Source organism: Neomonachus schauinslandi, chromosome 1 (genome assembly GCF_002201575.2).
Source record: "Neomonachus schauinslandi chromosome 1, ASM220157v2, whole genome shotgun sequence".
NCBI lineage: Eukaryota > Metazoa > Chordata > Mammalia > Carnivora > Phocidae > Neomonachus > Neomonachus schauinslandi.
The window spans coordinates 77,096,490-77,117,875 of NC_058403.1; the positions used below are offsets into that span (position 1 = coordinate 77,096,490).

A 21,386-nucleotide genomic window follows, 5' to 3' on the forward strand; every position below is an offset into this window, starting at 1 on the left:
TCCAGTGTATGTTACCCAGTTTGTATTTCCCTCACACTACCCAGAAGATTCAGGAAGCCAGCCAGACATTCATTGATATATTTATTTTACTCTCCTCCCCATCATAAGGTTAACCTGGAAAATTTTTAACACTTTTCTTATCACAAGGCCAAGTTTACATAACATCTATAGCATATATCCAAAGACATCATGCTCCCCCGATCCCTCATAAGTGATACCCAGATTTTTATCATTAGAACTTCATGCCTTCAGCTTAAGCTTCTGATTTATATTAACAATGGAGGGGCACCTGGGTGGCTCAGTCAGTTAAGCATCTGCCTTCAGCTCAGGTCATGATCCCAAGTCCTGGGATCAAGCCCCACTTCGGGCTCCCTGCTCAGCGGGGAATCTACTTCTCCTTCTCCCTCTGCTCCTGCACTCACTCTCTCTCTCTCAAATAAATAAATAAAATCTTAAATAAATAAATAAATAAATAAATAAAAATGGAAGTCCTTCTAGCAAGGTTCCACTTGGCATACTATCACGAATATAGATTGCTCTTTCTGACTGAGCAATAGATGATAGATAGATAGATAAGACAGATAATGAATATAGATGTAGGCAGAGCTATATATGTATGTATCTCATCGGGTACACATCTAACAAATATTTCCTGTATAGAGTTTGTGAGTCAACATACAAAAATAGAAACAGAAAGATTATGAAATTTGGATTTAGAGATGGTTGGATTCAAATCAAAGACTTGTTAATGATTAGCACAGGACATCAGGCCACTTATTTATAATTTCCCTGAGCCTCAATTTCATTATTTGAACACTGGAAATATTAGTACCAAATTTCAAAAATGCTGTAAAGATGATATATGAGATACCCAGCATATAGTAGGAACAAATAAAATGTTAGCTCCCTCATGGACTGTATGTACTTAAGAACATAAATTTTTACTTTGCTCTGGTTTACAGAAAAGACGATTTGAGGACATTAGCCTATAACGAGAGACCTGAGAGGACACAGTGGTGGAAGAGGAACATGCTGAAGGCATACAGAATGGAGAGCCAATGGCCCATTTCACAGCATAACTAAATTTATAATATTCCATGGGAACAATTTTAGTCCATGCCCTTCAGGAGTAACCAATTTTGCACAATTTCTGTAGCTGAATCATACTTTCATATAATTTTAGGGCAGGAAGGAAGTGAAGAGATAATATTGTTCAATCTCATTGTTTTACAATTGAGGAACCCAACCCAGGGTGGTGCAGTGATACACGTCAGCCATAACGTGCCGCAGAAAGTGTCCACACTTCTATCTGGTTAGCTCATATCACGTGTGCTGATTGCCTTCTTGATTGGCCACCACCTCCTTTCAGTGCAGTCAAGGTAAAATTACCTTTATTCTAGTCAGTCTTTTTGTTCTCCTGTTTCAATGGAGTCTCCATGCACAGTTCTGAGATTGTATTCAGAACAAAGTCAAACTTTGCAATAGATCCTAGCTACTAACAAGGAATCACGGTTCTTTATACTCAGTCTGGGGAAAAAATAACAGTTGCTATGACAGTTGGGTTTATTTCTGAAAACAGGATGTTTGAAGGGCACTTCAAGCATAGTGCCCAGCTTCTAACTATGAGGTTTTTGCCCTGAAATTCCCTCTATGGCTCTAGCTTTGTCTTCCTCTACTTCCAGCAAAATGCCCAGTTAATGCACTGGTCTATTAGCAACAAGTGTCCTGACCATTGTTCCAGAGAAGAAAAATTCCTTGGCAGCCCCTGACATGGGCACAGGTCCTAAGACGTCTCCTTTCTCAACCTTAGACCGACACTGTTTTCCAGGATAAGAGGTAATTCCCAATGACAATTTCAGTCTGGAATGGACATTTTCATATAGGTTAATTTTTATCTGGGCTATATCCAGTAGAGTGCAAACTACATGAGATAAACTGCTTAGGAATAGTAGAGATTCACCACTAGCAAAAACACAATGCCTCAAGAAACCCAATCTTTAAAGGTAAATATGGCTGAAGCTCTCTGAAACAATAAAATCACTTAGAAACCAAAAAAAAAAAAAAAAAAACAAACCTTAATTATGGTTGACAGAGTTCAATTAATTGAAAGAAAAATACCACAATAAATAAAATCTATACCCCAAAACCATCTAAACTGGGCTGGAGGGAGGACTCAAAGTCACCCTGGTATAAAAGTGCTTTCAATTTTATTGAACTTGGCTTCCTCTACTGGGCTTTGAATTATGCCTATGACTTCTCAGGTTGGCACAGAAAGATATTTAGAAGTTTCTAGGAGATGATCTTGCCAGTGCTTCCTCTCCAGATGTCTATGAGTGTTGAATCACCTGCCTCTATTACTCTATGTGTTGTTTACATTCTAAACAAACACAGGGGATCACAAATCACAAAGGGGAGTATAACTGTGGAATGACCTGCTGCCACTTCATCACCTTAACCGTACAGGTGGAATCTGAAGAGCTTTGTTCACTTTTCCAATGAATCTGTGCTCGAGGCACACTGCAGTCAGGTAGGATAGCACGTACCTGCAACACCCAAATAAATCACTGGTGCAGGCAGAAGAAAAGTAGCAGATTATCCAGCTTTCTTAAAAAAAGGAAGTAAGCATAAAGGATTAAGGAGCTGTAAAACAACTTAAACCCAAGAGCAAGATACACCAGGGAGAGCTGTTGCAAAGAACAATCATACAGGTAATTGTGATAATTTTCTTAGTAACCATTGTTTTGCTCTTACGATTAGTCATCCTGCACTCTAGCTTTTCCAATTTGTTTCCTCAAAATTTAGACTTGCTTGGATTCCAAGAACTCCAACTTATTTATTCAACTGTAAATGCTATTTGTCCTCATCAGACTACTTAATCTAATCATAGGAATGACCTCAATTCATTTTTGGCCTTACTACCTTCCAAGACCCTGTATTCTTTCCACGTATAGTAAAGGAAAAATCTTATTTTTTAAAAAATATACACATGATTTTTTTAAAAGGTCACCATGAAAACACCACAGTATTAGTAGATACATATATCATACATACATACATAAATTAGTCAATATACATACACATATCAATATTTTATTTAAAGAGAACAGTGCTATAAGTGAGCCTGATTGTGCTAACAATTGTAATGGCAATTCTTGGTACTTGCATCTTTGTTAAGGGAAAGGGATCCTCTTGGAGAATTTTGCCATTCTCCATCTGCATTCAATGGCTTCACGTTCAGTTTTGGGTCCTGACAGAGGGGGCTTTCCAGGATAAGCTGGGTACAAATAATTAAAGGTGGTAGAAGGTACAAACTTCTAGTTACAAGATACATAAGTCCTGGGAATGTAACATACAGCATGGTGACCACAGTTAATAATACCGTATTGGATATTTGACATTTACTAAGAGATTAGATCTTAAAAGTTCTCCTCACAAGAAAAAAAAAAAAAAAATAGTGTACCTACATGCGGTGATGGATGGATGGATGTTAACTGAACTTACTGTGCTGATCATTTCGCAGTAGAAACATATATATCAAACCGTTCTGTTGTACACCTAAAACTAATACAATGCTATATGCCAATTAGATCTAATTTAAAAAAAAAAAAGTTTTTAAAGTTTTAGAAACACTGCCGTGGAACTGTCCAGCTTGAAGGAGGGGAGGAGAAGGAGATGAGGGAGAGATCACTATCTTAAAGGCGTGAAGGGCTCATAGGGAAGGGACTGCAAGCTTTAAGGGCAGAACTAGGACCAAAAGTAGATTTGAGGGGCAGCAGGCTCCACCTAAATGTGAGGAAATACCTTTTTAACCTAAAGGTAATGCAGGTGACACTATAAATTAAATCTGTTCCCATCACCACTGGACATTCAAGCCAAAGCAAACTTAAGACTGCCTGAGAGGACGTATCTGCAGCAGGGGGATTGCTACTAAGGCTATGTCCCTCCAGGGAACTTTGAGCTGTTATTTCAGTTTTGCTGTTGTTGTTTGGATGTAGAACCCTCATATCTCTTATTAAATTTGTGAGTAGGTATTTTAAGCTTTACTTCCTCTGCAGAAGGGAACTTCTCCCACCATATTTTCTCAATTATTATTACATTTAAAACTATCGTTTTGGGGTGGCACCTGGGTGGCTCAGTTGGTTAAGTGTCCGACTCTTGATTTCAGTTCAGGTCATGATCTCAGGGCCCTGGGATTGAGCCTTGCATTGGGCTCTGTGCTCAGTGGGGAGTCTGCTTAAGGATTCTCTCTCTCCCTCTCCCCCTCACCCCCACATTCGTTTTCCCTCTCTCTCTTTCTCCCCCCACCATAAATAAATGTATGTTTAAAACTATCAGTTTCTATATATTTAATCTGAACTGAGCTACCTTAATAAACTTTGTAACTATTATTTATTCAACGAATATTCACTGAATGCTTCCTCTGTGCCTGGACCATGTTAGGCACTGTGAATTTAATGGTGACCAAGCACAGAGTCCCTGTTCATGAAGCCAAACTGTCTAGTTGACAAGGTAACTCTGACATTACCTCACCGGAGTAAGTACCTGTTTTGTTTGTCTGTTTGCTCCTCCCTGTTCCTTTCCCAGAGATTTCTAACGCAAAAGCGGTAAAGGGAGAGGTCCCATTTAATGAGGACTGGGTCACAATCAGGGAGATGTGACCACATTGCTATAGTTGTTTTTCTGTTATTGTTGTTTTTCTTGGAGGGCAGGTGCTTACAGCTTTAAGTACTAAGTAAACATGTAGGACTAAGAGATATGCCCACATAAATGAAGGCAGATTTCAAATCAAAGTAAAGGTGAGCTTTCAAAACACATCAGAGCTGTCCAAAGACAGAACAGGGAATTTCAGTTTCCTGCACTAGAAATATCTAAGAAAAGCCTGGAGGGACACCCTGGGAAAGATGATGTATCAGGTGATCAGTATCAGGTAACAGAATGGCCTACCTCATTAGTTACTGAAACCTGAGAAGTGTTTTCCAAAAATGGTGCCCATCCCAGACCATTTACATTAGAATATCTGAGAATGAGGCCCAAGTCTTGGTATTTTTTGGAGGTCCCAGGTGAATGTTAAGTGTAGTGAGGGTAGATAACCATCAAGAGACATCAAAAGCCCCCCACAATAGGGCACTGGCTAGATTCTAGGATGTATGCAGACCTGAAGCCCTAAAGTAAAAGGGAAGGCACACTGTCATACCCTTTTCCACATGAGCAAGGTCCTCAGGAAGAGCAAATGAGCTAGAACACTAGCTTGTAATAAACAAGTACAAGGGCTAAGATGTGCTCATGAGGGAGGAAGGCCAGAACTATCAAGAACACACTGAATGGAGACAGAGAGAAGGGGACACGAACCATTTTAAAATTCCAGAGATCACTATGGCTCTGCGTGGAATAACTGTATTGAGTAGGAGATGCATTTTAGGCTATTAGGAGTACTTGTTCTTTTTCATTCTTTCTTTCTTTCTTTCTTTAGCCAGAAAATTCCTAGTTACATTCTTATCTCTTCCAAAGCTACATTCAGGTTAATAAGATGTTTACAAAATTCACTGGGATTTTGGGAAGACTGTAGGAGAGACTGCTTAGCAAAATTCTTATACCAAGGGAAAAGCTATGGCTTTTGGTACTGAACAAAGTTCTACCAAAAGCAGAAAAGCAAAATACAGGCATATAACATAAGCTCAGGGCCCCCATTGAACGTCTATGATTTCCAAGTACCCCCAACAGCTAACACTAGAAAACAGCTTATTTTTAGTACTTGAGGCTGTTTTTGAACATCACCATGCTTTTGAACCTTGTTTTTTGTTTTATTTTTTTCCTACTACAGCTTTTTCATTCCTTCAAAATTACCAAGGATTATTGACTAAGATTCCCCAGGGCAAACGAGAACAGTGGTAGTAAGGGTGGCAGAACCTGGGAAAGGAAGGTCCACCTCTACCCTTCAGTGGCCTAGAGGAAGAGAAAGGTAAATGGGGAATAGAAAGGTAACTGCATTGGTCAAGACCAGAGTGAAAGCTGGCATTAGCCCCAAGAGAAAAATGCAGAAGTTCTGATTCTCAGCCCTTATTGCAAACCACCAGCCATTCTCACTTCCCCTGCCAACAGAGTTGACTTTTGCCAGTGAGGGAAGAACTAGTTTCACAAACAATTATCTCAATAAGAAATAAGGGTGGGGTACTAAGGGACCATAACCACGGTGAATTGTTTTTGACTCGAAGAACCACTGTCAGGCTTGCAATAAAAATTGATTTGTTCCTTCAACATTGTACTAGACCAGCTTATAAGAATAAAATCCAGTGGGTAATTGTTGGTTGGACTGATGTAGCTGAAACTTCTGTCTAGGAGTACAAAAAGCTTCAGAGAACAGAGAGAGGCAAAGTCGACCTGAACGGTGAACTTGCAAAATATAAAAGCTGCCATCAGAGTCACCACAAATGAGCCAGGGCAGAAAAGCAAAAGGGGATTTTCTGCAGCCATTAATTGCCGTATTACCATTATTATCATTATATAATACAGTACCATATGGGGAGCATTAAATAGTGTACTTTCCAAAGAGACTCTGGCCAACTGGGTTAGGCAATGGCCTCCTTGAATCAAAACCTATTGCTCCTTGAGGCTCACATAGCTGTCTTGATTAGACACAGCAGCAGGCTCCAGTTGAAGGGACGATTCTTTTTTGAAGGGAGGTAAAATAGAGTAATTGCCAGATGTTTGCAATTTTAGCTATAAAAAGATGGCTTCTTTCCATTCCTGAGTATGTTGAATCTTTTTTTTTTTTCCTTTCTACCCAAGCTATTGTGGTTCACTAAAATAGGCCACTGCACTGATGAATCATCATTCAAAACTGCAATAATGGAAGCAGAACAAATATGACATTTTAAATTCACATATAAGAGAAATAAGTAAAAATGTACGGACAATAGTTCTATGCTAAGTAACAGAAAACATGCCGCCATATAAAGAACCTGATTTTGGTTCAGAAGAGTTATTCTTGAATCTCCTCTTGACTACTCTCTACCTGTAAGACCAGGTACCAGCATCTCCTCAACTACCATATGGGGTCACTATCCCTGCCCAGCGTCCCTCTCAGGGGAAAGAACTCATGCCTTATCCCTCCCCATACCACACCCGTATATGCAGTACCCAGAGGAGATGTGCAAATATATATGGTATGAACGTATATCAAAACCATATAACATGATATAACTGCATACACGGTGTACATTGTATGTATAAGCATTATATTTTCTGCTATAATTATTAGAAACACGACAACCACCACCACCATGAAATACTCAGCTCTCTCTTCAAACTCCTAACTCTGGTGAGAGAAAAACGGAAATCTGGCTCTTATTTAAGCAGCAAAAATATGACTGGCTTGAGACACTGGTGACCTCTTAGGCAAGGGATGTTATCTTTCTTAATGAGTGAGTTAAGCATCTCTTTAAGGGCCTGATGACATATGGACCCTTTCCCTGAAAAAGACATACACATGGGCCAAGTGTAAACACAACTTCAGGAGACTGTCAAAATCTCAAGTATGAATCCCAGGGATGAACGGGACCCAAGATAAAATTCCTAATTAAGTTAATTATTTTTTTCTCTGATAATATAATTAATAACATCTCTAAACTCTCTTTCCTCATTTGATATTTTAGAAAACAAAAGATTTTAAAAATTAATAAAAATCACTACTTTAAATAGTTTGCTATTTAATGTTCATTGACATTATTATCTGTAATGACAGTTCAATAATAAAAATGCTTCTTCTTAAAGAGACCACAAATATAAATCTTTTTTTTTCACAACATACTTCAAGTAAAGTCTCTGGGAAACATGTTCTACAAATTCAGAATAGGACATATCAAAACATCATCATTCTAGTGGGGACAAACTAAAACAAGCCTATCCTAAAACACCTCCATAGAGCAAAAAAGGATAAAAGTAAGGTTATTTTCTCTTTTTTTAATTAATTTATGTGAGAGACAGAGAGAGAGAGAATGTGAGCAGGGGGAGGGGCAGAGGGAGAGAGAGAGAACCCAAGCAGACTGCACGCTGAACGCAAAGCCGAAAGCAGGGCTCAATCTCATGACCCTGAGATCATGACCTGAGCCAAAAATCAAGAGTCCAATAGTTAGCCAACTGCACCACCCAGACGCCCCGAAAACTAAGGTTACTTTCAAAAACAGCCAGCAAGAGTTACATTTGGACAATAATGATTTAAAAAATATCTATGGATGAAAAACTATGGATTACGATTCCCAGATCTACTATTCATGCTTTAATTTTAATAAGAGCAGCAATAACAATGGCAGCTTCCACTGAGTTAGCTATTATTTTGTATGCTACTCCGTCAACACATTCACTGGATTTTGAAAACAACTCTTTGAGATATATATTTTTTAAAGATATATACATTTTTTAAAGTAAGAACAAATTGAGAGATCTTAAGTAGCTACTTAACCTAATTAGCCCAAGTTCCTAGAGAATTAGAGGTAAACTCAAACTTAAACCCAGATCTATCTGATGCTGGAGTCTCCATGCTTAAGCACTGCCTGCCCTGAGTCTTTCCTCTTGCAGCCTTCCAGTCCTGTCCTGGCCCCAAGTAAACTCTTCTTTCCAAGTCGTCCAAGAAAATAATCATAGAGCCACTTCACAGAATTTACAGCTCTTTACTGTTAGTTAACTCGTCCTTTTCATATGTCAAGTTTCTAATAAACATATAACCTGCTTAAGGACTAGGATGTGTTTGCACTCTATTCCTATCACCTACAGAGCCCCACTCAAAATGGCATGAGGTGTATCAGAATTGTCCCTGCTGGAGGAAATGGAATAAAGGCAGAGGATGAGGTATGACAAAGTAAAATCCATCTACAGGACCATATGAAATGGGCATGTAGGACACTCCAAGGTCATGGCAATATTTCCAGATATACATCATGTATTGGCCATCTATCCTAGTAAATAATTTTTACAAAGGAAGCACTTAATAAAATCCAAATACCTATTACATTTATGAACATATATCAATAACGAAAACAACAAATTTTAATGTCATTTTAATTTCAATTTAATGCCAATAAAACTACCAATGATATCTAACAAGTTTAAGGAAGATGACATAATTCACCTGAATTAATGGAGATTTCAAATGGTTATTCAAGAACTTTCTGAAATAATGTCTTTTTGGTAATGACTTTTTGGGATAGCTTTGGCTGTTTTATACTTCCATACATTATCCTGTACACATCCATGCACAGGTAATTTTTGCATGTTATTTGGATGAATTCAATCTTCAAACAGCTCTGAATGGTAATGATTGGGGAAAATAACAGTGATAAGTTTTTCTTCTTTTAATACAAAACATTAATAGCATTAACACAAGATGCAGTATAGTGCTAAGAAAAAGCTCTATACGTGGAATTAGGAGACAAGAATTCAAATCCCAGCTTTGCCCTATACTGGTTGTTTCACTTTGTATTATATTCTCTGCAGACTGAAGGTGATGATACCTATATTTACACTGCAGCTAAAAAAATAGGTTAACAGTAAAGCAGAGTAGCTTTCAGATGAAATAGGCTAATAAATCCACTAAAAAAGTTCTTCCCATACTTAAGACAATGTTCTGCCAGAGAAATTATTTTAGTGATAGTAATAATCAATAACTATTATTGCACAGTGATTATTTATATTAGTAATATTTTACTTAAGGCAAAATATTAAAATTTGGCAACATATGGCTTCTACACTTAAGAGCCTCACTTGTGGGTCCTCTGAATCTTGGATTTTTCATTTGCCTTTAGGAACTATAATAATGTAGGAACCATAATAATGTTACAACATATTGTGGTGACTGAACTAGATATTATGTGGGAAAGGAATTTAAATCCATTCACACACAGGCACACACACACACACACACACACAATCTTTAAAGTGGCAAGTTGTAATGAATGTTTCATAATAAAGTCCTTCTTTCATTGCTTCCTGTTTTCTCAGGATCACCCAAAATGAAGATAAGTAAGAAAGCAACACATAACAACAACAAAAAGATTTCAAGTTTCTTCACTTCACATATTTGTTTTACTAGGGTAATTAAGGCTGGTTTGATCTAATTTGGGGAGTGCTTTCTTTACCCTTCTTTTCTGTCTTAGCCCCTGTTATACAGAAATATTTCATTCTCAAGCATGATAGATGCTTGGGGAGAAATGGCATGATCTTTCTGGTCAGGACCAGGAAGAGGCTTCTTGCCCATGGTGTGATAAGGTCAGTCTGATCTTCTTTCTTGGTTCTTCCTCCCCATAGCTACCCAACTTCCTTGAGCTATTCCTACAGCTATGTTATAGAGCATACTAGATTTTCAGTCTACTGAGAATGAAGTTCCTTGGTTCCTATCACAAAAGGATGCCCAGAAGCCCAGATTCACTGCCTAAAGACATCAGCCAAAGGCCACCAAAATTACAAGGTTGAGAATGGGGATGGGGATCTTTCTCAGCTTTTGCATATGTTATTCCCTTTGCTTGGGGTGTCATGCTGTTCATCATTCTTTACTGCATAGCACACAGCTAACCCACTCTCCAAAACTCTGCTCAGATGGCCCCTCCTCTGTGGCTCTTTCCCCAATTTCTCCCACAACACACCCTTCCTATCCTTTTACAGCACTTAGTTTACAGAACCTTATGGAGATATGGTACCTCTTCCAGGCCTATCCTGTGTAGCAAGCCGTCTATTCTGTTTGAGATCAGCAACACACAAAGCAAAGAACAGACAGCAGTGGAGAATACTGGTGGCCAAAGTGCTAGAAAGCTTGAGGTGTCACATCTCAGGGACCTGTACTCTTCTCTGGAGCTGTGCTCAGCCTTCCAGTCTCTAGCTACAGTAAATTTAAGAAAGGATGATAAAAATATAATGCCATGATTTTTTTTTTCTCTTTTGCAGCTCCTAGGGTCAACCATTGTTCCAGGGTATTTCTTTATATGGTATATTTGCCCAAAGGCTCAGGTGTCAGATTTATTTTTATAATATCCATAATGAATCCATTTATAGATGATTTACATAGGCCTGTCATGACCCAAAATAGGCTGAGGTTTCAGGCATCGTTACCTGAAGTAATACAATAGTAAGTGCTCCATACTGAGGCATTCTAGAAGAATCTCTCTCTTTTTTTTTTTAATCTTCTTTCTTCTGTCTTTGGGTCCCAATTAAAATTCCTTGAGACAACATATGCAGAAAACTCTGTTATGATAAAAGCACAGAGGGAAAAGCACAGCAAGGTGAAGAATGATTTGAGTCCATGAATCTCTCCATTGTTCACATGATAAAAGATACCTAAGACTTCAAAAGCCACTGTCATTAACTAAGGAGATAGTGTGTACCCTGCAGAAGATTCAAAAGGCATTAAAACACCATTCCCTGGAGTTATTGAAATAAATGAATGGTTCCCAAACTTTGGTTGAGCCTCAATCAGAACTATCTGGGGAGTTTTGTTTTGTTTTGGTGCAGATGCCTTGAAATTCCAAATCTGTAGTAGTGACATGAGCCCCAGGGTTTGTTTGTTTTTTCTTTTAAAGAAAAAATGTTCCCGGAGGCATATGGGGGCCTCAGTTGGTTAAGTGTCCGACTCTTGGTTTGGGCTCAGGTCATGATCTCAGAGTCATGAGATTGAGCCCCCGTGTGGGGCTCCTCACTCAGCAGGGAGTCTGCTTGAAGATTCTCTCTCTCTTCCCTTTTGCCCCTACCCCCCACCCCCACTTTCTCTCTCTCTCTCAAATAAACAAATAAATCTAAAAACAAAATGTTCCCCAAGTCTTTCTGATGACTGGTCAGCTTTGAAAACCACTGGTTTAAGCCATACATTATAACAATAATCATCAGAGTATGGTGCAGACAATTCGGTGTCCACATAAGATGGCACTTGAGAAGGAGACGAAAACATTTAGAAATCTTTATGTATGATGTGTTTCTTATTATTAAACTTTTCATTTTGGAATATAGATTCATAGAAAGTTGTAAAAACTGCTTAGACTCCCATGTACCACTCATCCAGCTTCTTCCAATAGTAACACCTGATACAGGTAGAATACAGTATCGAAACCAGGAAACGGACATTGTTATTTTAGTGTTAGCTAGCCCTTACTCCATTTTCACCATTTTTTTGACCTGCATTCATTTGTGTGTCTATATAGTTCTATGCAATTTCATCCCATGCATAGATTCATGCAACTACCACTACAACCAAGATACAGAACTGCTCCACCAACACGATAAGACTCCCTGTTGCTTTTTCTTGGTATGAACACCCACTCCCTGCCCCACTCCATCCCTCATTCCTGTTCCCTAGCAACCAGGAATCTGTTCACCATCTCTACAGTTTTGTCATCTCAAGAATGTCTTATAAATGGAATCATACAGTATATGCAACCTTTTGAGACTGACTTCTTTTTTCATTAAGCATCACGCCCTTGAAGTCAATCCAGATTGCTGCATATATCAATAGTTTGTTCCTTTTTATTGATGGACAGTATTATTGCATTCTTTGGATGTACCAGAGTTTGTTGAAATATTTACCCATTGAAGGACATTTGGATTGTTTTTAGTATCTTGTCATTACGAAAAAAAGTTGCCATGAACATTCACGTATAGGTTTCTGTGTGAACATAACTTTTCATGTCTCTGAATTGAATTTCCAGGAGTGCAACTGCTGAATCATATGGTTGATACATGTTGGGGAAAAAAGGTGCCAAAAAGTTTTACAGAGTGGTTATACCATTTTACACAGTCTTACCAGCAATGTATGAGCGATCCAGTTTCTCCACAACCCTACCAGCAATTTTTTTTTTATTTTAGCTATTCTAATAGGTGTGTAGTGATATTTTACTGTATTTCTATATTTACTTTTATTTTTGAAAAAGAAATTAAGCTTTGTTTAGATTTAAAATATGGAGTGACAATAATATTATACATTTATATAATTTAAAAATAAAGAAGATTAAAGAGCACCTCACCACAGAACACAGCATTATTCACCATTTTTGAAGTCCACTACCTTATTAAGGAATCTACTTCCACAGTTAATTATGCTGACAGGTTACAAAATAAAAGAGATTTTGTTAACAATACATGAACTTCTCTTTGTTCTAAAACATCTAATCCAATGTGTCCACATAAATTAATTCTATCACTGGAGCTTCTAAACAAGTCACCCAAAATGCATCAGCGACACAGAGCTGTGGTTACTGTGGAAGGAATCCAGAGGATCAAAGCTCAGCTTGACCATCCACTGTACTGTAAAACTGAACAAGCCACCTGACCTCTGAGCCTCTAAAACTGGGGTAATAATCCCTGCCTTCAATTCAACAATTCTGTTTGTTATTTACAGCACTCCTAGGGCAAAGGCCTGACACCTCCCAGAAATGTATCAGTGAAATAACTATCCTCATCTAGGAAATGAAGGGTTGCATTAGATAATTTTTAAGATATACCCTGGTCTAGAATTTCATAGTTTATGTAATATTGAGGCACTGTGATTCCTATCATTGCTATTTGAAGTTAATAATCTTCATCAGTATATATTAATACCTTCGTTAGTAGTAATTAGAGTTATATTACTACATATTTATTAGTCTTATAGTACCAGTATTATAATTTAGAATAATTAGTATATAGTATGTATAAGATTATGAGATGCATTTATTAAATAAATACTATTTTTCAATATTACTTATTATGAATAAAAACAGTTAATTATTTTTATTATAGCAAGAAGTACATTCCATGAGGGCAGGAATTCATCTCTGTTTTGTTCATTGCCATTCATTTAGCTCCTAGAAGAGAGCCTGATACAAAATCTGTTTTAGGGAAATGATTATTGAATAAGCACACCACAGCAGTTCCTTAGAGTTGTAAGGTATTTTCTGGTTTATAAAACATTTTCATACTCATTATTATAGTCGATGCTCAAGCAATCTTGTAAGGTAATTAATCTCTCCAGCTAATTTTATAAATTAAGGAAATGTGGAATAGAAAAATGTCATCATCAAGGTCAGGTGGCAAACCTGAGGCTTGAAGGTAAATACTCCGACCCCCGAATCAGCATGAACCTTGGCTCTCCAGAGTGTCAATAAGGCCTGTGAATATTTGGTAAAATCTAACGTCACCCAAAGAACTACAAATCTTTTCAGGAAGATGTGATGTGAAGAGCAAATTAATACAATTATTATCTGACCCTTTAATGAATGAACAGCTTGTCCTTTTTTCTTCCCCCCGAGGCTCTGAAAATTAAAACTCCTGTACAGCACTCCACAGCAATAGAGGAGACTCAACACGCTTACCGCGGACCAGAAAAGGCATGCCAGTCAAACCCAAGTGGCATTAGAGCTCCTGATGTTTCGGTGACTTTGTGACTGTCCTCATAACAGACCATGCATAATTACAACAAACGTCTAAGAAGCTGCAATTGCTCTCATGCAGTTGCTGGCAACTTAATGGGACTGTCAGGATTACGGAAGGAAGATGTCCCCCATTTGCACCTGCAAAGTCGCAGGCTAGATTCACCTTTCACGGCAGGGACAGAAACTACAGGACTCCAGAGACAACCTGTCCATATTAGACAACCTAAATATTTAGAGTCTAAATATTTAGATATGACTGTTTAGAGTTTAAAATCAGTCCTCCCACATTTTCTGCCACCTACTCTTCCAGGTTTCACCAAAAAAAAAAAAAAAGAATAAGAAGAAAAAAGTTCACTAACCATAAGAAGAGAAGAAGCACCAAATTGGCCTGTAGGTTAAACACAAAAATGGTAAGAGAAAAACCATGCTACATTATTTAACTATATTGCCATTGGTGGCCATCTGTTTCCCTCGCATGTTAGCTTCTGTTGAGAAAATAAGTAGGTCCAGCCAAACCAGTGTCATATCACTAATGGCTACTTCTCTACCAAGTATCAATAATCCAGGACTCATTGATTCCTAGGAGACAAGCCTGTCTTGCCTCTTTCAATCTGAGATAATGGAGATGCAGTGGAATGCACACGTTTGGGAAACCCAGGCTTGGACCCCAGTTCAGCCCCAAACCCTTGGATAAACTTGGGAAGCCATCCCCTTCCCTCTTAGACTGAGTTTTCACATCTGACAAATGTAAGAACTAGAACACATGACCTTCAAACTCTTTTCTAGTTCTGCTGCTCAAAGACCTTGTGATTAACGCATGAAGAATGGCTCTGTCACAAAAGCAGAAATGAAGGAAGACTGACTGCCATCTCCACCATGGGGGATTCCACTGTTTGTGATGGCATTTTGTTCTAGCTACTATGTCTACTCCAGATTATTCCCCCTCCATGAAATGGATGAATAATCTCAGGGGAGCAGAAAGCATGAAGAAGATCCAGTCACAAATTTCCAGGTTTAGGACCCTCACTGAATAGAATGATTTCACCCATTCTGATTGGATTTTTCAAGTCTAGGTGAACCAATGTAGGCAAAGCTTGAAAGTTGAGGTCTTATGTGTATTATCTAGAAGTATATAAGGTATTATATGCTGAAATAGTTTGTGAGAAGAGCAACCATTTTGAAATTAATCCCAGAAGAATCATGTAATAATAAAGTAATGGAGTTAGAGGAAGCTGTCTATCCCAATCTCTAATAAATAGAACCCTTTAACACCAGTAAGAAGCCTAGACATGAAAAGTAGAGGCCGGCTTTATTATTTTACTAGCTATATGGTTACTGAATAAGTTATTTCACTTCTGGTAGTTTACCACTCAGCAAAATGGCAATAATATCCGTTCTACCTAACTCCTAGAGCTACGGCAAGAATCGCCTTTGGAGAATGAAATGACGGCGAATATGGAAGTGTAGGATAAACCATAAAGGGCTGTACAAATACAAAGGGATTCTACTGCAAGAGTTCCCTTGAATTCATACCCTAGACAATCGATTTTTCAAAAATCTTACATAAAAAATGTTTTCTAAAGGAACTTCAGAAATTGGAGAAAGTAAACTTCAGGCCACAAGGCAACCCCAAATTTACAAACGTGGAAACATTACAAATGATTCTGTATGATAATCTATTATAATTACCACATTTCATTCAACAAGAGTATTAAAAGAGAAAAAAAGCGTGTGTGTGTGTGTGTGTGTGTCTGTGTCTGTGTCTGTGTATGTCTATTTCCAATTCCCAGAGTTGTAATGACAGGAACATTTCAGAACCATCTCAAGAAAATAATGTATTAGTAAAGTAGGAAAGCTCACTTACTTTGGTATCTACCAAGAACAAAAAAGAAAGATCTATACCCTGTTCTGCCATCCAAGTCTAAGGCTTTGTGTTTTTGGTTTGGTTTTGGTTTTGCAAATCTGGAGAAGATGGAAGACCCACATTATAGGATACAGAACATTACTGGCTAGTACTTTAAAGACCAGAAAAAAAAAATGCATTATCTTGTTGTCCTCATCAGCCAAAAATAGAAGATGATGAGACAAAATCATACATACATAGCAACCACACCATCAAAAAAAAAAAAAAAAAGATACAGGCATTTAACAGTATAAACTTTGTTAGAAGGCAAAACAATAAAAAATATATATGGCTCATAAGCTTATTATACTAAACACGAGAAGGCATTTAGAAATGCAGGGTCACTCAAAGAGGACTAAGGAGATGCCAGTTGTTAAAGAAGATCCCTGGAAAGTCTGAGAACAATGGTAGCAAAATACGGGGATCTGAAGGCCTAAAGAGCAACTAACTGGGAAAAACAACAAAGCTCTTTAGAGAAAGGTTATTAGCAGAATACCTTTTAAAAGGAATTTATGACAATTGGGCTCCCAGCTGACTCAGTCCGCAGAGCCTGTGACTCTTGATCTCGGAGTTGTGAGTTCAAGCCCCACATTGGGTGTAGAGATTCCTTACTTAAATAAATAACTTTTTTTTAAAGATTTTATTTATTTATTTGAGACAGAGAGAATGAGAGAGAGAGAGAGAGCACATGAGAGGGGGGAGGGTCAGAGGGAGAAGCAGGCTCCCTGCCGAGCAGAGAGCCCGATGCGGGACTCGATCCAGGGACTCCAGGATCATGACCTGAGCCGAAGGCAGTCGCTTAACCAACTGAGCCACCTAGGCGCCCAATAAATAATTTTTTAAAAAAAGAAAAAAAACTCATGACATATGGGATCCCATAAATATAAGTTGATGTGCAGAACATGTGGGTACTTAGCCACTCTCAGTCAGAATTTAAAAATGAGAAAGCAAAGCCCAGACATTGCAGACATAACACCAAGGTAAGAAATGGAATTGAAAACTTCCAGGCGGCAGTGGTTCCATAACTCCTGGCCTAAAAACCTCAAGGAATGGGGATAGGAGGGTAAAAGTAATTGAAACACAAACCTAACACCTAACAGGTAGCTGTGAAGCCGGGATCTGAATAAGCGGGTTTATATTGCTATGGCCTAAGCATTACCCCAAACATTACAGAGCACCTACTATGTGGCAGGTATCCTGCTGGGTGTCACTGGGAGTAAAGGCATGAGTCAGGCAGTCCCTGCCTCCAAAAGCTCCAAGTCCACTGAAGGAGACAGGCTCATTTACAAGGAAGTCTGTTGAAAGGCACACTGGATAAGAATTCTATGAGGTGGATGAAGAGGTTATGGCATAGTGAGGAAGAGTCCTCACTAGAATATGGTCCTAGGTCCTATATAACTCTGGACTCAGACAGAGGGGACCTGAGCTCAGCCCTGAGCAGGCCATGCATATCTGAGCAAATAACTTCTACCCTCTGCCCTGCACTTCTCACTTTTACACCAGAAAAAGACAGACTGTATGCTTTCTATTAATTCTAACTTGCTGCCTTTGCAGTTAAGCTTTTTAGACGTCAGGCTCTGAACTAAGCTATGAATGAAAAGACTCTAGGGTGAGAAACTGAGGGAGAATATGTACTAAAGGCAAAGAACAGGTGAGCTGGGCCACCAGATCCCGGCATCTTCAATTCACCCTGCACATAAAAACTGTGTTACCTACTATCTGGGGATTTCACTAATGGTGCAGAGCATTCTAAATGGACCCCCCCTCAAAAAAAAAAAAAAGAAAGAAAGAAGAAAAGGAAAAGGAAAATGGATATGAACTTTAAAAATGTATAAAAATGTAAACAAAAAAATAACATAAATCATAAAAATATTTAGAGTAACGGAGAATGCACTAACATTTAAATTAAATAGAAAGTAAAGCAAATCTCACACTTCCAACAAATATCATGTCATAATACAGAGCAGATGAAGAGATGGAGCTTCATTTAAAAACAAAGTCTGAATATCCATGAACCTTTCCCCATATTTATCTTTAAAATGTATATATGCAAGGGAAATTTCTTCTTTCACGTATTCAAAAAAGGTTATATTAAAAAAAGAGAGAGAGATTGGCAGAATCGCAAGAAAGAATCAAGACTTCAGAAATTAAATGAGACTGAGTTGCTTCAAATGAGGATGCCATATTCCAAACTGTTTATTGCGAGAGAAGAATTACTGAGCAGAGCACTCACCCATCCAGCCATCCGCCATCCATCCAAATATATACATACAGAAGAACATACAGACATACATTTGACCATACACAATCATTCCTACTAAAAACACAGTAGCATACTAGGAGCCAAGAGGAACATAAGGACGAGTGAGAAACCATGTCTTGTTGCTTAAATGGGGAAACAAAGCTTACGTTCTTACAAGGAAGTATCACCATCACATGGGGCCTGGGTGCCAGAAATGCCAGGAAGAGAAGAGCAAGCAGGATAGCACCTGGGCGAGGACAACAGACTTGCTTCAGAAACGTAGGGGAGCCACAAAACCATAGAGAAGGTCACCTCTCATCTCTGAACTCCCATTTCCCATTTTCCATGTGAAAATAGCCACTTACCTCATAGGGTTGTATGAGAAGTCCATAAAATGGTTACGAAGAAGCAGAGCGCTTGGCATAGACCACATGTTGAACAGCGATACAGCAAGAGCAGGAGGAGTGACAAAAAACAGAAATGTATGTGAGGGTCACAGAACACGACGCATGTGGAAACCCAGGGAAGGGAATGAGAACTTCTGATCCAGGCCGTAGCTGGCCATTTTGGAGAGGGCGACACCAGTAGGATTTTGACAGGTGACCAAAGGGATGAGGGTGGGATGCTGAGAAAGAGCAAATGGTTGTGAGCTGCAGAGTTTTGAAGAGGACACCAGTGTCCCCAGAGAACTACACAGGCAGTAAGCGAGCCTCACGGAGGGCAGTGAAGAGAGCAGGGCGTCTCGAGAGCAAGAGAGTCACTCAAGGGGCCAAGCCGCTGCGACTCATCACACTCAGAATGTAGGGGTCTGAAGGGGGATCGCGGCCTGCTCCTCCTCCCTCACATATGCCACGTATCGCCTCCTTAATATAGGACCTGCCCCCACCCCCTCCAGCGGTAGGGGTTGTCACACCTATGAAGGTGTGACAGGCTTCCTCACACGCTTGCTTCCTACTCCAGGAGGGAGCCTATCTTATTCCTTTCATATTAGAGGGAAGTCCATTTCAGCTCTCCCCCAAAATTAGGGGACAAAATAACATAGCCCCCAGTAAGCAAATAAGGGAACATGCTGAGAAAACAAATAAGGAAGCCATCATACGGCCCTTCCTGTCCCGGAGAGGAGGGATCCTCTTCCAAATCCTAGCCCCAGGCCTGCAACCACTAAAGAACAAAGGAAACCAGTTCCTCTAAGTCTTGGATTGACTGTGGAGATGCAGTCTCCTTCAAGGCCTGTAAAACTCAGACACTGCCACGGAGATTAGTAGAGCACCAAGAGTGTCACTTCCTGTTTTTCCAGAGTAGCTCTTGCCCTCTCTGGATAAAGGATACCCAAAGATCCATGGCCCCAGCTCAGGCGTACACGCTGATGCCTGACTTCCCTACCACCTGCCTAAGCGTCCAGCCCCCTCACACAAGCTGGATATCTGGAAGAAGTTACTCAATTCTAATGACAATACCAATAGATGAGTGAAGTGTTTGCTGGGGGCAGGGAGAGGACTAGGAGGAAAAGAGAAAGACCGAAATATACCACAGAGTGTGGAACAGTCTCACAAAAACTTGCTGGAAGAAACACACTCATGTCACCCAAAAGTGCAGGTGGGGGAGGGAGAGAACAGAGAAAGGGGGCACTGAATCTCTTTTCACTGTCTCTTTGCTCTCAGCTCCCAGAAGTTTACCGTTCCTCTGTTGTCAGTTATAAGTCATTGTTTCATGGATTTGGCTGAGCTGCTGACATTGATTGGTAAAAATATGGAAGCTTTTCAACCCAATAGTATGGCACTCTCCATGCTGCCTGTGAGGTTCAGTGTGGGAATGTGCAGGTACATACACACCCGAGATGCTGAGCTCACGTGGCTCATCCAACTCCCGCTTGATGAAAACTGAATGTACTGCTATTACAACCCCTAGAACTAGGCTTCGCTCTCATTTGCCTGTGACCTTCAGCAAATGCAGATCTCACAGAGCTCTCCGGACAACTTTCTCCTACAGCAGCCTAGGGGAGTCTTAACAATTCCAGTTTTAACAATTCCAGGTGCCTCACGAGGTTCCCTTCATATGGGTTTCCCATCAGACCACTTCTTGGCAGCATGTGGGGACACGTGTCCAATGGCAAGAGAGAAGGGCAATTGGGTGGCAGACACATCTCTACAAGACAACGGGATGGGGTGGAAGATAACACAGTAGAAGAAGACCAAGGTTCTAGTTTGGGCTCTAGCCCTAACTCACTATATAACCACAGCCATATAACCCCTAAGAGGTCTCACTCTCTTTATCCCTAAAAAAAAGTCGGCTTTGATAGTTTCTAGATGTGTTTTTAACCTTTGGCAGTCTATTAACTATGATAAGCACACTGAATTCTTAAGCTACCTTTTTCTGACACAACATTGTGTAGATAGATCACCTTTATTATATTGAACTCTCCCACTCTGGGCACCCAACTCTAAAATCCCCCCACTTACCTTCACCTCCAGGTTGCTTGTATGGGTTGTACTTGGGCTTTGGAGCAACTACTGGTGCAAACTTCTTGGGTGGTTGTTGTGTGGACACTGAAATGCTGGGGGTCCCAAAGGAATGGGTGGTCTCCATCCGCGCAGGCACATGGCCAAGGGGCTCACCAGTGCTTTTGGGTGGCAGCCAAGATGGGTGAGACATTGTTGGAATCTGTAACTAAAGAGAAATGAACACAGCTGGTTTACAGAAGCACGAAAATGGAGGCAACCTACCTCACTTCAACATTATTTCCCCTTAATCCATACTTGATGAAATCTTGACAGAGCTCTCTGAGAAGAAGGAAAAAGAAAGAGAAAAGGCGAATGAGGGGAGGAGGAGGAGGAGGAGGAGGAAAAACTCACCTTCA

The 21,386-nt window shown here is 39.5% G+C and overlaps 1 protein-coding gene across 2 annotated transcripts in view; it reads right to left on the reverse strand.

Moving 5' to 3' along the window:
• LOC110582716 (LIM domain containing preferred translocation partner in lipoma) overlaps positions 1-21,181 on the reverse strand; it is a 424,119-nt gene extending 402,938 nt beyond the window's left edge. For both annotated transcript variants that reach the window (XM_044919939.1, XM_021692728.2), the window contains exon 1: positions 20,989-21,181. In XM_044919939.1, the coding sequence (XP_044775874.1) occupies positions 20,989-21,181 (193 nt within the window). The remainder of the gene's footprint in view (positions 1-20,988) is intronic.
• Positions 21,182-21,386: the final 205 nt, after the last annotated feature.